Source organism: Ylistrum balloti, unplaced genomic scaffold, assembly GCF_031769215.1.
Source record: "Ylistrum balloti isolate Yb309-2 unplaced genomic scaffold, AGI_CSIRO_Ybal_v1 Utg370096, whole genome shotgun sequence".
Taxonomy (NCBI): Eukaryota; Metazoa; Mollusca; class Bivalvia; order Pectinida; family Pectinidae; genus Ylistrum; species Ylistrum balloti.
The window spans coordinates 160,714-176,291 of NW_026782125.1; the positions used below are offsets into that span (position 1 = coordinate 160,714).

The window sequence follows — 15,578 nt, forward strand, 5'->3', positions numbered from 1 at the left end:
CATGAATACATAAATGTACATATTTGGACATAGCAACACAATGAACGAAAGACAACAATACAGAGCATCGTATATTAAGCATTTTCATTGGTCAATGTTTTAACATTATCATCTTGTAACATCAAAAATCGATGTCATGCTGTAACATCACGTTTGATTATATAAATGTTGAAAATATGACAATCTGTGATTAAACAATATATATTATTTCTATTGAGTGTACAAGTCATGCTTTCTGCTGTGGCACAATAACATAAAATAATCACAGTTAATTATTTAATAATAGATGAAAGTCCATATTACACTTTTATTATGTATATTAATATTAAACATATGTGGATCAGGAAATGATCGTTGGGCGTTGTATTGCGACAAAAAATCTTTATAACTGAAACGAAAAACTTTTTTTCTTCAAAGACAACTACAACGTACATCATATGTGTAGCCCTGTTTTGATTTATTTGTTATAAAACAGCAGTTCATTAGACATTGTACATGTTGTTTTCAACAGCGAATCTCTCAACCATGGATGCATCCTTACAGTTCCACTGGCTATAGGGTATAAATGTAATGTAACAAACCAAACTTAACATGCCATGCTCAACACAAATTAAAGATATCAAACTTACTGAAAAAAGTGATTGTAAATGAAAATATCATTTGAGTATTTGTATTTGTCAGGTGTATCTGAACGGTGAATATGAGAACACACTGTTGCAAATGAATAGAATAGTTATATTGACAAACTACATTGTTGAAATGTGGAGGATATTTCGTGTTTCCTCTTTGATATTGTTTATATGTCAGAAGTATCACAGAATAGTTATGAGGACATGATTGCGAATGAATGAGATATTTATATTGACAGACTACATTGTTAAAATGTGGAGGACATTTTTCGTGTTTCCTCTTTGATATTGTTTATATGTCAGAAGTATCACAGAATAGTTATGAGAGGACATGATTGCGAATGAATAGAATAGTTATATTGACAGACTACATTGTTAAAATGTGGATGTATTGTTATGACTTTAAGGATATTTCGTGGTTTCTCTTTGATAACGTGTATATGTCAGAGGTATCACAGAATATTTCTATTTTCACAGGTATGAATTCACGAGTGCTAATTAGATACATACGCTCAGGCAGTTGAAATCTATATTATAGCTATTAGGGAAATCATTCAAATTTTGTATTTCAACATTTGGAACAAACAAATAAACAAACAGTAAATCGGTTAATTGTAACAAAGCGATTATAGGAAACACACACATAAGTTATATATGATCAATGCTGGTGATAAAAGATTTCTTAATATTACTAAAGTGATGATATAACTTTCAAATTGATAAATGTAGGATCTTAATTGAGTTTCCATTTCATATCAGATCTTATAAAAAGGCTTTGAAATTTTCTCAGATGAAACTGAAACAAATTTAAGATTCTCTTTATCACATTCCTCAGAAAAGTGACAGATTTTTATGTACAAATATGGAGGATGCAACCAGTTTGTTGCGCTTTTGTCAATTTAAATGATAACATAATTATTTACATCACGATCGATTAATGTGTGGCGTAGTCTAGGAATACGCTCCCGAGTATATTGCAAATTAACAGTGGCATAAACATAAAAACATTGCATGGCCCGTTTCATTTAATATCAAGCGGAATATGTGATGAGATGCTATAAATTACTGAAAAAAATAATCATATTTATATTATAAATAACACATAAATGTAATTGATACAAAATATAACAAGAACGAAATGTCGAGCTCAAACAGCAATGCACTTATACCAACCGAATATTGTTAGGTATAACGTTTTGAGTTTTGAAAATCATCTGAAGAAACATTCACCGGAAAAATACTCTATACACTGCAGTTATCACCAATTCAATATGTTTTTAATATTATATATGGGTGTCCATGACATCTATGGTACTGGCAGTGTTGCCATCTGGTGGAGGGACTGTTATGTCCTCTTCTATCACATACTCTCTAATCAATGCTTTTCTCCGAAACCTTGATTGGAAAGCCATCTGCCAAGAGCAAAAATATAACTGCCATAACTAAGCGTTCGTATTTCAAACTATATGGTATGCATTGCTGAATAACACTACCTATCTGGGCGTTCGTCTACTTAAACGATTGTTTTGTCAAGACATTCATGTTTGAGCAGGAAAATATGCAGATTTTGTAAAAAAAATAGTTTGTCGATTCATTTCTTCGTTTAAGAGATTTATAAATAGACGAGTTTCCTTGAAAATACTTGCTGAAACGTTATAATATCAATTTAAGAATGAAAAAGAAATTTTTTTCTGTTCTTTATGATTACGGTTTCCCAGAGCGTTTGTCGTAGGATGTACCAAAATATGACAATATATATGTAAGAATAGCGACTTTGAAATTGAAGACAAAATTGCCGTGGGAGCGTAGCTAATTATTGGTCCTTGCTTAGATAGAAGATGAAAACCAAAACCATTCCAACGAGATTACTCGCTTTCATTACACATTTGCAAACTTTTTTTTTCTTTTTATTCTATCTTGAAGAAGTGGACTCTTGATCACTGCTGCAATTCCGATGATTAGAGAAATATATAATAGAAAGCTTTTTCCTATTCAAGAAACAACTTTTTTACACAAGGAGAGGTAAGTTGACTTAATTGTTAATAATGCTATTCGCTTTAACACAGGACATTTATTTCCGGAAACGTTTCTTGGCTAATTGTCTGTATAGGCGCCGTTTTCCGGTTTACTAGATAGATCATTTGAAACAAAAAGAACTCACCTTTATACCAGGCCAGGTGAGTTGACTGATTGTTTCCTTGTCAGCACCAAAAATCATCGCATTCAACGCACCTAAACATAACAACATATTTCCATGCTACATTGGTAGTAACATGCAAAAATAGATTATGATAGTATATGATTCTTAGAGAAATAAGAAAATGTTATCTGGTCATTTTAACTCTTAATTGGCATGGATAAATACTGACCACCTACCAAACCTTTCGAGATATTAGATACTTAGATTTTACCCTTCATTGGTTTGCAGATGAGTCCTTGTACAGAGCTATTTTACCTTGAAGAGGGGCTGTTATACTCTGACCGAGGATCAATCCAAATACAGGTTTATCTTCATGTATTGCATTCTGTATCCTGTTTAATAAATAAAATTTTGTAGTAGACCAAAATGACGAATTTAAAAAGTCGAAGTCGAAACTCTGAACCCTAAAGCTGAATTACTTTGCTTAACAACGGAGAACATTCGAAAATGCATAAAATATAGGTTGGTATTGTAATGAACGACAATAATACCAATTTAGTTATATCAAACATCATTATAGCATGCATGTTAATCGACAACTAAACTGTCCTCCAAATATCAGTCTCTCTCTTAAGGAAAGCTTTCGACAACGAATTCATCAATTTGTTTGTTGTTGCATGACCTTTTTCTTATTCTTTCAAATTGAAAATCATTCTATTTATTTGCATATCAAGAAATAGTTTCAATGATTAACAGTATTCTGAAGTTTGGTGAATGTAGTCCATTGCTTGTCTGATTTTGTTTTACGCTTCATAAAGTACAAAAGTCAAAACAAACAGATCTGATTTATACACAAACCAAATTTCCAAGGAAAGAGCTTCAGAATTTAACGGTTGGAACTGTAATATATAAGCACATTTAAAAGGTTGTGCAATCAGCGTCTACTACCTTAACTGAATACAGTTAGAAAAATCTTTAATATGTATGCATCATTATACATTACAAATGGCTGCTAGTTAAGGCAGTTAAGCAACCGTTTACCTATTTATGAGTGGAATTATATTGATCACTAAATACACCAAAGGGTAAAAACGCAGGGCAGTAATATCGTTACGCATCTGTGCTTTTTTCTGTTCCATATCCGGGTCATAGGTACCATGCCATGTTGATGCCTGTTTGAAAGTGAAGATAGAGCTTTAGAAGTGAAAAGTAAATAAAAACAGGGACGTCTTGAAGATGGTCATATTTCTGTACTTTTCGCAAAATGTATCATTGCCTTACTATTGCATATAGTGTGAGCATAGTAAGATAAGACATTACTTATTTCATAAATAAAGTCATTGCATATAATATTTGAGTTAAGACAGATTTGTTCCAAAGGAAGGAAATGTTCATATTTATTAAAATTATCATCGATGTTCGATTAGTTGCATTCATCGATGACTAGTAAATGTCTTACGAATGGTTAAATCTATGATATATATATGTTTTGTTACTGTTGTGAAAATTAAATCACGACGTTGTAAAAAGACACTGTGAATGAGCGAATTTGCAATGTCATCCATAGATAAGAAAAAATATCTAACGAGGTGATTGTTGATTAATAGTATTACAATAATTTGAAAAATCATTCCTGTATCTCACCTTCCTCTTTAGTGTGTAGACTATATATAGGTAAACAATTGTCATAAAAAATATACCAAGAAAAAGCGGGATGTACCAGCTGAAAACGAAAAAAGTAAATTAATATTAACTGGTGAAACTACAACAACAAACAGAACAAATCACTAAGGCGATAATTTCTTACATACAAACAATTTATTTTATTGCTAGACATTGTTAAGCTATAAAATTGATCATTATCGTGGTGGATGATTGATAACTTCATTCGTCAATTTCAAATCTCAACTATTTCATTACAAGTAGATCACATACAATTTCTCGTATCTGCACATGAACCGCTCGGGCACAATACACATGCAATGCAGAAATACGTTACTCACAGAAACAGCCGCTCCAAATCCCACGCGTCAACAATCCAGCTATAGAATACAAAAACAGAAATAAGAAAAATCTTTAAGTTCATTTTCTGTATCATCAAAATCTGGCCATAGCGCTTTTGAAAGATATGCATTGCATATCAAAAACTCAATAATGTAATTTCAAATGTTTTTTTTAATATTTTATAACATTCTTCAGATACAAAAAATGAAATTCATGGAAGTTGTTGAGAAGCCAAACATTGCTATGTTTGTTGAATGGTAACCTAATATTTCTCCGCTGTAGCGTATAACTTTTCATTAGATTAACAATTCGTGTAAGTTTATTTACATATTCCAAAACTATTTTACCTACCACCATGCCCCTGCTGGACCATACCGCCCCGCTATGAGAGGAACCAATGCTATCACAAAAGGAATTCCCCAGCAGTTCAGGCAGAATATTCTGAACGAAAACAGGAAAGAGAAAATTATCATTACAATGTGAAATTGAAATCTCTTATTGAGTGAACCATTAAACACATTGTATAAAATACAGTGATAGCGTTTTATAACAAAAATCTGGCTCCTCTGGATTTCCCCCATACTTACTTTTCGAACTTCTCCAATGATTTCATCTTGACGACATTTTGGTAGAGATTACATGTAATGTGCACGTCCCAAAGTAATACCGCCCAGTCTGAAAGGAATTTGGATGATAACGTCATACAGCGATACGTATTGCTTGCAAATTGTTTAACTTTGATTATTAAACAATAGTAAATGTCTTTAGATTTACGCAGTTGATTTTGTTTTTAGTGTCAGAATGTAACCCTAAAATAGTTTTTAATCATAAAGACAGTGCTGAATGAAAAAAAACACAAATGTTATATTTAAAGGTAATCAGAGATACGACGGTGTGTTGTTTCCTTCATGCATGTGATGATTGTGAGGATACCCTAGCTACAAAGTGTTGTTTATTGTCCATACATATTTCGTACATTGCCCTTAGTTTGATATTTAACTACTGTCTGTTTAATACAATATATATTTCACGTGTATGACAGAATATCGATATTTTTCATGAATGCGAAGCACTAGTAAAACAACATAAATATATTCTGCCATTCGCGTGAAACATATATATTGAACGGGAATCCATTACATTTATCTATTACATTTAAAGACAAACAAATTAAAAAAAAAACCCGATCCAAAGTAAAAGTAAAGCGAGTGATTAAAAATGTTTTGGAAATAAGGCTTTCCTAGAGGCATGTTAACCTAATCGTAATTCATACTCAAATTCGATGAAACCAAGTCAAAATGTGAATAGTGAAGATTTACAAGGAGAAGCATGAAAAAGACAAGGATGAAAAGACCAGGTGTTCCGGAAGAGTAAATGACTTTTGCTTCTTCGATGACACCCGCCATATAGATATTTTTGTCAAGTTTGTAATTTCACTTTCTCAAACGATAGCAATGTAACGTAATTACCAGGCATGCTTACGAGCAACAAACAAGTCAAACGTGATAATAAGCAAAGAAATTGCGACCTTAAAACATGAAACAAATAGTTTGTAATCATCTTGATTTTATGTCGAATAATTTAACATGTAAAAGTTTCCTTTATAGATGATAGAAATGTCGAGCAATTTTGATTTTCCTCAGTCTCCCTTATTTTTTTATTTTAAATGTAGGACCATCACATTACTGCCGGGTTGTAGAGGTACGAAACTGCGGTATGCTTTATTCTAGTTCATGGTTTTGCTTTAGAGTATCTAATTCTAAATTTGCATAGAAAGACGATACTCTTTCGAGGAATCATAAATCTATAGCTGCTCTCAGTGTAAAAATAGATATGCTTTTGTATTTCAGATATTAAAAGTACACTTACGAAAATATGTAATCCAGAATCCTTTTAACACACAGGCTGGACCCAACGGATACACACCTCCCTGTAGATATATACAACAATGATTATGTCATAATCATATCATGATTTTTTCATCAGGAATATCTTGATATTTGTAATACATAGTTTCTGAACTATTTCACAGCTCTTTATGTCCTATAAATCATATCAAGGGCTTCTAGTACAAAAAACTGACAATTGAAAACAGCTATAATATGTAAGGTAGCAATTATATTTTTTCTCGTAAACTTGTCAATCTATTTCTTTTTGATTTGCTCTACAGTTGTTATAGCTAGTAAAGTATAAATAGGAAAGATTCACAAAAGAGATGTAGTATCAATACAATACGTTTACTTGATTGATGCTGTATCGCAGATGAGGGAAACAAGTTTGAAAGATTCAGTCCTATGCTTTTTCCTTTATATCATATTCCCCTTTCCCTTTGGGTTCATGCCACAGGATGTTGCGAATATGGTTTTGTCACCTCTATTGTTCCGAATTGTTAAATTCATGTTATATAAGATAGCAATATTTGTTTAATCTTCCCTGAATTTCAACTACATGTATTTAAAAAAAAAAATAAACGTGATGAAATATTCGGGCTTACTGTTCCTGTTTTAAATCATTCTTTATAACGCATACTTGCATCTATGTTTTACTATTTACGTTCAAATATTTGACGACATGTCTGTGAATTTAGGTTTAAACAAGTATACTAATAAAAAAACTTACCATCATAAAGGAAATGGCATGGAAAAAAGCAGACACGCTCAAATAGATAACCATCCTCTGAAATAGAGAAAAAAACAAAAATCAAACAAATCAATCCAATCCTGCAGAGTTAAGCCAAACTATTTTTTCATCTATGTTTTATTCGTTAATATCAGTTACCATGAGAGCCTAAGAGTAGGCATACCATTATATTTGCTGAATCTGTATCGTACCCATACCTGGACAAATGCCGCATACTTCCGGAACAGCCAAGATATCGATAAAACAAACGAACTGTAATATATCAACGTGAAAAGTTAGCAATATAAATTGAGATTATTACGTATTTTATTTTTGGTTTCACTGTGAATATCATCATTTTTGCAATATTTCTTTAATACATGGATAATGTTATTTCAACTCTCGTACTCAAGATCAACTGCTACAAATATGTACATATGACTTGACCAGAAATGTTTAAGCATTGAATTAACTGTATGGAAGAGAAAGAAAACTGTCTTTTCAAGAGATATAACTCTACAAAAATACTCTGATTGAAATGTTTCATAGAAGTATAGAAACAGAATCCCGTATTAAGAAATGGAGTTGTATCTGTTACACTGAGGTGAGCTTACCTTCCAATGAGGGAAAGACCTCCCGCGATGCCTCTTGAATATATTAAAATATCCTAGCAACAAAAATGACATATAGCAGAAATCATTTTAAAAGAAAAATCAGTGTACAAGAGATTATATATCTTTCCTCATTCCAAATTGTCTTGCATAAGGGAGGTCGTCAGCCTCAGACGAAAAAGTTACTTTTACTCTAATTCAAAGTCGAAGTCTTTAAAAACGCGACAAAGTTATAAAATCAAATGTTTATCACATATAGTTACGAGTCTAACTCATAACTTGGCACAAGGCAATAACATTTAGCTTATTCTGTTGTTCTTTTGATATAGCAGCAATCCTCTACTTTGCAGATGCAATACTCGATAATTTACCAATCACAGTAAATATGTATAGCTAACCTCAGAAAGAATTTATTGAAATAAAGATTCATCATGATTGTAAAATAAAATGTATACTGTTGTATGTGTAGCTGTTCGTGGAGTGTGATATATTCTTTGATTTATGGCTTAAGCTTTATCACCTGTCATTGCACCAAACAGGTTAGTGCAGTAGTGCTTCTGTTTTTTTTTTTTTTTTAGAATTTTCTATAAACACCTTTATTATGTAGGATTCTTCCTGTTTCTATATATATCGCCCTTATAAGTCATCACGTGTTATCTGGCATTGATTTAATCGATTTGGGAATAAAACAATAGAAACATTGCACCAGGTGAATGGCCAATTCCAACAGCTACATCTTTGTGAGGATATACCTATGCAGACATAGGCGACTATATCAAGTAATATGTTTGAGCAAACTCTATACACTTACCAGCAATAGGTAAACAGTATTGCATGATATATGAACATAATATACACACATACATGAAAACGATTTTACACTTACACAGTATTGTGGCGTCCCTGGAAACAGCAAGCAGTAGTCTGAGGTATTGTTTATGGTATCATTACCCGCCATTTTTATATATAATGTCGTCTGCTTCCAGAATGTAAGACAAAATGGCTCTTCATGTTTCACGTGATCTTCCGGGTGAAGCTAATTTGTTACCTTTTTAAATCGGATTTGGTCGTGGATGAACGAGCAAGGCATGGTAGTAATATATATCAGACATATTTCTACACATGAGTCTGTGTTTATAAGAGTGCTAATACAGGTGTGCACACCTACGTTAATTCTACACAGGTAGAAATACAGAGCCTACCTACAATACACAGCGGATTATTGATTTTTTGTCTTTGTTGTGATAACGCGTATATCATCCTTTTTTTTAAAAGAAAGATGAGTGATCTGTGATTGATAAAAGAACCGGTAATTTGAAAATAACACTATAGATAATTTTAAGGAGACATGAAGCATGAAACATAAAATGGCAGCGTGTATATCTCTGAGCGTAAATCAACTTGTTACCTAACAAAGATTTATCAATTTGACACGATGCAGAAGATGGAAAGTAAATATTTAGTAGTCTGTTACTTTTTTGGTTTTTATCTTTACCAACAATAAAGGGCGCCTAAATTTCTATCTTACCATTATCTTTTATCCTATTCAGTCTATGTCTTGAATGGTTCCTTTGAGCTCATGTCATGTTTTCATCTATAGATGTTATTCACTTCAAAGTGGTCGCTTAAAGGTCAACTTACGAATTACAATGCATGTTTTGTTATCAATTTCTTTTGTATTTGACTTCCTAATAAAGTCTTGTTGTAGGATTTCGCAGTCGTGAACCATTCTTCTATACCACTAGACGAACAGGACCCGATTACAAATGTCTTAATGGGCCTTGAACTGTCAATTATCTTGACTAATCTATAGATTTCATAGTATCTCCACGACAGTATGTCGCGTTTTAGATTAATTGGATCTAATACATTTAGTTATCACCTATCGCTATACAACGTCAAAGTTTTTTATAATGTATGTCTGTAATATTTACGGAAATATATTGTTATAAGAGCTTCGGCAATAAACTCATAATTGTATGTTACACGAGGTTAATGATTACTAATAAAGCTTTGGATCAAACATGATAATCAGTTCTTGAGAAAACGTCTCTTTTATAATATATGCAACATTGGCATTCCCTAGGGTATACACTATTGTACCCAATTCTAAAGTCTTTTCGGTATAAGACCTTTCTCTGCACAGAAAAGCGAAAAGGTTACAGAAACACATAATTGTAAATCTCAAAGGGTAAACTCGTTCACATTTGAGAACTTGACGTTACTTACATTGTACTTTGATTCACCAAATTGACACGGCGGGTCTCGTATATATGAAGCAAAAGGCGATTACTCTTCCGGAACACCTAGTCTTATTTTTTGTAGACTTTTTCAGATATTTCCGTGTTAATCTTTCTTCATTTTTTCATATTTTCACATTTTTTATTTAGTGAATTTGAGCTTTCTTATGATTCTATTCACGTTAATGATTTTTTTTGTTTTTGACAATATCAATATTGTGAAATGTATAGAAAGTTTTAAAACTGTCAGAACTTAAATAGGGTCACACGATTTTTGTATATCATTAATTGATGCAAATAAAATTCATGGAAATAGATTTTTATCAAATGTCAATATAAAAAATATACCACTTTATAGATATTTTTTATTTGTCCAAGGAAAAATATAACAAAGTATGTGTTGCTTAGAACAGTAACAAATACAGTTGAATATGGTACCAGAAATGTCCATCAGCATTATAGACAAATTAACATTGTTATCAAAATTTAATATGTACAGTCGAACCTCGTTGCCTCGAAGTAGACGGGACTGTGGGTGGACTACGACTTATCCAAGTTGGGATGTTTTGTGTGAAGTTTAGCCTAATTACTACAAAATTTAACAATGTCTTCGAGATACACGACGAAATCACGAGGTTCAACTGTACTTTTTCATGAAATACAGATAACTGACACCGAATGCAACGAAAAGTATACAAAAACATACATATGCAAGCTTAGAATCATTTTAAAAGTATAACCATATTCATTTATATACATTCTGCCTTGATGCGGCATGGGAGCTGATGAAAAAACTCTATAAAGTTTAGCGAAGGAAAGAGCTGTTTTAAACTGTACACTAAATTTTGTCCAATACAAATGTACATGAATGAAAAAGCACTGTGATAATTTCAGTCAACTTTTGGAACAAAAAAATTCATTGGTTTATTTATCTCATTTTATTAAATTACTGTTTGCAAAGTCTTAGATGGGTATTATAAGGTACCTTTCTTAATATTGAGAGAACAATTTCAGTTGAGTATACCTGCTAGCCGTGCCTTTATTTACATATGTTTAGCTTTAAGTATACTCTACCTATTTATGTCTAACTTGTGACGAAATCTTCACTATAAGATAGATATTTGCAAAGATAATATCAATTTTACTTTTTAGAAATGGGAAGCTGTAGAATATATTCAACCACAAAATTAATTTATTGTCAAAAATCATTTTGCTTCTTTTTTCAATCCGCAGAAATCTGTTTGAGGGTTCGCAAAGTATATTTATGTATCCTTTTTCATGTTAACACAGCAGAAACTAAACAAAATAAGAACTGTTAACGAGGACATAAGGAAAGTCTAAATGTGTTGTTCCATGAGATTTCTGCTTCTGCATGTAGTCACGGTTGAATGATTTGTTTGAAGTAAAAATATAACGAAATGAAATCATACAACTATTATAAAATAGTTAAGAAATCAAAACATTCCGCCTTAGTATATTTTACGCGATACGATTTTCTTTAGATGTGGCACATTTGGTTAAGATATCGAAGAGTATATAAATGGAACAGGCACAAGTATGTTTATCAAAGCTTTCAGCGGACGGAAGTTCCTAATTAAGTAGCCGTAAATACTTAACATCTAAACCCTTATCACGATCAGGTTTGGTCTACATAACTACATGAAAATTATACACAATGTAGATTTGGGTAACGTATGTTCACCAGTAACCATAAACAAAACAGGCAGGTACAATTATATAACAATCACAGGTCAGGATTACTATATTTATTTTCTTACAATTTATGTTAATTAGCGTTGCTGGTGTTAGTATACATTTAAAACATTACAATACGTTTAATTTACAAAAGAGTAAAAAAATGAGAGTATTTCATTTTAAAAAAGGTCATGGTAGATATAAGTAATATATCATTGTCTTCCGTCCATACACAGTACTATGTATACACCAATTAACGAAGAGATACAATTTGTACCTAAACACAATATTATCTACTACATATTGTCTGTACAGAAACCAAAGCCTACATTTCCCTAATCCTATTCTTGGATGTACGGAATGACGAGAAATATCTTTAAAATTGACTAAAGTTTCTTAAACCAGTTAAAATGGTTCGACAATAAAGCTAATTATTAACCGGATAAAAATAGGCGTCACATCTATCCAGCACTAGATTTAGTACCGGTAGGTTTTGTAAGCCCACGGCGTTGAGATGACTGGCTCCACTTTGTAGCTGACCCTTGTACTAGTGACAGGATTTAGCTTCAGTTTAGAAGCATCAGACTCAATTAAATGAAGTCGGTGGTCCAGATCGGATAGCAACCGCTGGTTGTGATAAAGTTTTGCTTGATCTCTAACATTTGATTCCAGAGCACTCTTCATCTCCAACTCTTCACGCTTTAATTCTGCCATTGCCGTATCGGTGCCAACGCGTTGTACCTGTAATGTACGGTGAACCTCCTCCATGTGGCGGGGAACTCTTGCCAAATCATCATACGCGTATTTGTCTTGGTAAAGTAAGGAATGCCTCAGAGGTGCATGGTAGTCTGAAGCTACAATCTGGGACGTCAAGTACGGTGATGTCACTCTCGGCGGGAGTGAGGGAATGTAGGAACGATATGGTAAAACGTGCATGTCCGATATATACGGTTTAGTGTAGGCACTGGTGACATATTTGTCAACGAGGTCAGCCTCTCGTCTGTGGTGTAAATTTGATACCCCTTCCCGTCTTGAAACGTATGCATCTGCCAGTCCTGTTATGTCTAAAGACGCGGGCTGGTTCACGTACTCTTTCATGGTTGTTTCTTTACCATGGGTCCTGTCGATACCTTTGCCCCACGCTTCTTGTATAGGGGTGTTCAGGAGAGAATCTGCGATCCAACCATCCTTACACAACCTTAGGATCGAAATGAATTTTCGAAATTTTCCCATACTTCTCACCCGTAATATGCCTAGCAAAGTGGTTATTTGTGTTTGGTCAGACTGGCCCTGAAATATACAAGGTTATATGTCAAATATTCATTAAACAGCAATGCCGGTAGTTGTTGCCTCTGTCATAGTAATTTTATATGTTTAGAACAGAGATCAAGAGATATAACTATGTCATGACATGGTTCAGTAGAAGGCTTATATAGGGATTGCCTGTTGCCCTATTCCTATTGTAGAAAGAACTGTACAATAAAATTGTTCTGAAATGAAAAAGACATGGTTACTGTATAATGGACGTCATCATTATTCCAGTTTGAAATATAAAATTTCCTTGGGTGACATGAAGTTAAATATGACCGAAGCCTGCTAGTATATGCCTATTAAGTAGCTTGCTATGAACTCGATTCTCATTGAAAAAAGTGACATTACTTAGTAGGACTGACCACAATGTGAGTAACGGTTGTCGTTCATGACGCATAATGTACATACCTTTCCCATTTGTATACCTTTATGGGCCTCCGGGCAAATCTTTCATTATTCATATTTTGGTTTTTTTTTAACCTTTTGTGAATTTGAAAACATTTTTTGTTGACATACTAGTCATCTATTGATCTTTAAATGTGTACGAGTGATTGATATAAGCTTACAATTTGTTTCGCATTTGTTGTAAAATAAATCAAGCTTATATTTACATGTGTAACAGATAATCCCTATATGTATATCTGAAGTGTAATGGTTGATAACAATATTATCGGCGGAACAAACGCCATGGAAGATTCTTCTCCCTATTTTCGAGTAAAACTGTCACTTTGATGTGTTTACAAATTAGCATGTTTATAAGAAAACACCACGTTCTTCATTGTACTGTACATGTGTAAAATAAATTAGAGTTGACTTACTATGAGAGAATGGCGAGTGTAGTCGTTGATAATGTCAGCCTCATACAGACGGTCGATCATGGTGACAGTCACCATCAGATGGCGTCGCAGGAATTCATAATTTCTGTCAATTACCAGTTTAACACGTGGGTCTTCCATAGTGGACAAACAAGAGTTTTTTTTCTATAGCACTTAATAATTCTCCGATTTCAGCTAGGTGTTTGTCGACTAATAGATCAGTAAAGCTATGTGTAGTATATCTGCAAAGAATAAAAATAGATCATTATATAAGGCATTAAGATATGCGCTTTGTAGAAAGATTGGATCATTTTAACAGCAATGCTATTTGATATAACTAATCAGTTACATGGACCTGACTTCAATGAAACCATATGGACAAGAAAAATGCAGAAGTGAGGGTTTTACTTATTGTATTGTTTTCATAAATGATTTCTAAATACATTCAAAATGTTTTATTGCGGTGGTGACAAACGCTAAGTATGTAATTACATAGGGGAGACAACTCCATCTACAGTATGCTACCATGAACATTCATCTCATAACGCCATTCATGCGATAGATTTGAATTTTGTAATATGCAAATGAAACTTTACCCATTGTTTCAGTTACAACGTGGAAATGCGTAAGTCGTTCAGGGCACATAGATTCGACAATACACTCAAAAACGCATTTTGAGTATACTAGTATAGGATTTGGTTTAGTGACAAAATGGGGTTTCATCGGAATTTTACAAATATTGATCTGTTTAAACCCATGAAACGCAAACATTATCAAGCTTAAGTTATTTCTAAGCAAAAATGTGCTGATATGATGAAAGTGACACCAAATCAATCTAACATACCTGCTCTGTGGCATTGTTAGAATTAAGGGTTATCTCAGGTGTATTATTTCTGTAAATTTGAATCGATTGTGTGACACAATCCATAAAAAATGCAACACAACACACATGGTTTGATAGTATTGTAACTAATGATACGTTGAATAGTACACCTCCAATCCCTGTGTGTCAATCTATGTTTAGATTACAGACTAAAATATCTGCCTAATTAAAATGCTAAATACGATAAAGTGTGTATTTAATTCTAACTTGGTGGTAATTCCTTATCACTTCAGGTTACAGAATGTCGCCGACGACGTGCTTTTGTCTCTACCTAATAACCTATTATCAGACAGCAGTAAATTGTTACAATATATACAGAGATATGTCTCCATTGTGTCTTGTATATCTACTGCCGACTGTATACCTGTATATAGTGTAAAGTAACTCATGATGTGTAAACATAAATAGACCACTGTCCCATAAATGTGAAACCCATGCAATACCTGACTGGTTATACTTCTAGAAAATGTACTTGTTTGTTAAACAGTGTCTGTAACGCTACTGACATACTAATTAAATCAAATATTGAAAGATTCTATTAGTTTTAATTAATCTCCACATTCACAAATATTCCATGATAATGCAAACATGAAATATTTGTGAATGTGAATGTCAAATCTTATTTCATACG

General features: G+C 32.9%; 2 protein-coding genes across 2 annotated transcripts; both read right to left on the reverse strand.

The window, feature by feature from the left end:
* Positions 1-1,912: 1,912 nt before the first annotated feature.
* Positions 1,913-8,961, reverse strand: LOC132549986 (cyclic AMP receptor-like protein A). Its single transcript, XM_060213981.1, has 13 exons — positions 8,890-8,961; positions 8,007-8,059; positions 7,611-7,665; positions 7,393-7,449; positions 6,643-6,703; positions 5,361-5,448; positions 5,125-5,214; positions 4,773-4,811; positions 4,414-4,492; positions 3,811-3,941; positions 3,085-3,161; positions 2,791-2,861; positions 1,913-2,041 (listed from the first exon to the last, which is right to left on the reverse strand). The coding sequence occupies exons 1-13, from the start codon at positions 8,959-8,961 to the stop codon at positions 1,913-1,915; spliced, it is 1,002 nt and encodes a 333-aa protein (XP_060069964.1).
* Positions 8,962-12,384: 3,423 nt separating this feature from the next.
* LOC132549984 (uncharacterized) lies at positions 12,385-14,205 on the reverse strand. Its single transcript, XM_060213978.1, has 2 exons — positions 14,068-14,205; positions 12,385-13,228 (listed from the first exon to the last, which is right to left on the reverse strand). Exons 1-2 carry the CDS (start codon positions 14,203-14,205, stop codon positions 12,416-12,418), a joined length of 951 nt encoding a protein of 316 aa, XP_060069961.1. The 3' UTR covers positions 12,385-12,415.
* Between the last annotated feature and the right edge of the window lie 1,373 nt (positions 14,206-15,578).

What these genes read in the sequence shown, in the direction of transcription:
- LOC132549986 (XM_060213981.1), bottom strand. Translation starts at nt 8,961, where the DNA reads ATGGCGGGTAATGATACCATAAACAATACCTCAGACTACTGCTTGCTG. An exon ending in TCTACACACTAAAGAGGAAG is followed by an intron (nt 3,942 to 4,413) that starts GTGAGATACAGG and finishes ACTTTCAAACAG; the next exon opens with GCATCAACATGGCATGGTAC. An exon ending in TCACCTGGCCTGGTATAAAG is followed by an intron (nt 2,042 to 2,790) that starts GTGAGTTCTTTT and finishes TGCTCTTGGCAG; the next exon opens with ATGGCTTTCCAATCAAGGTT.
- LOC132549984 (XM_060213978.1), bottom strand. Translation starts at nt 14,205, where the DNA reads ATGGAAGACCCACGTGTTAAACTGGTAATTGACAGAAATTATGAATTC. An exon ending in ACACTCGCCATTCTCTCATA is followed by an intron (nt 13,229 to 14,067) that starts GTAAGTCAACTC and finishes TGTATATTTCAG; the next exon opens with GGCCAGTCTGACCAAACACA.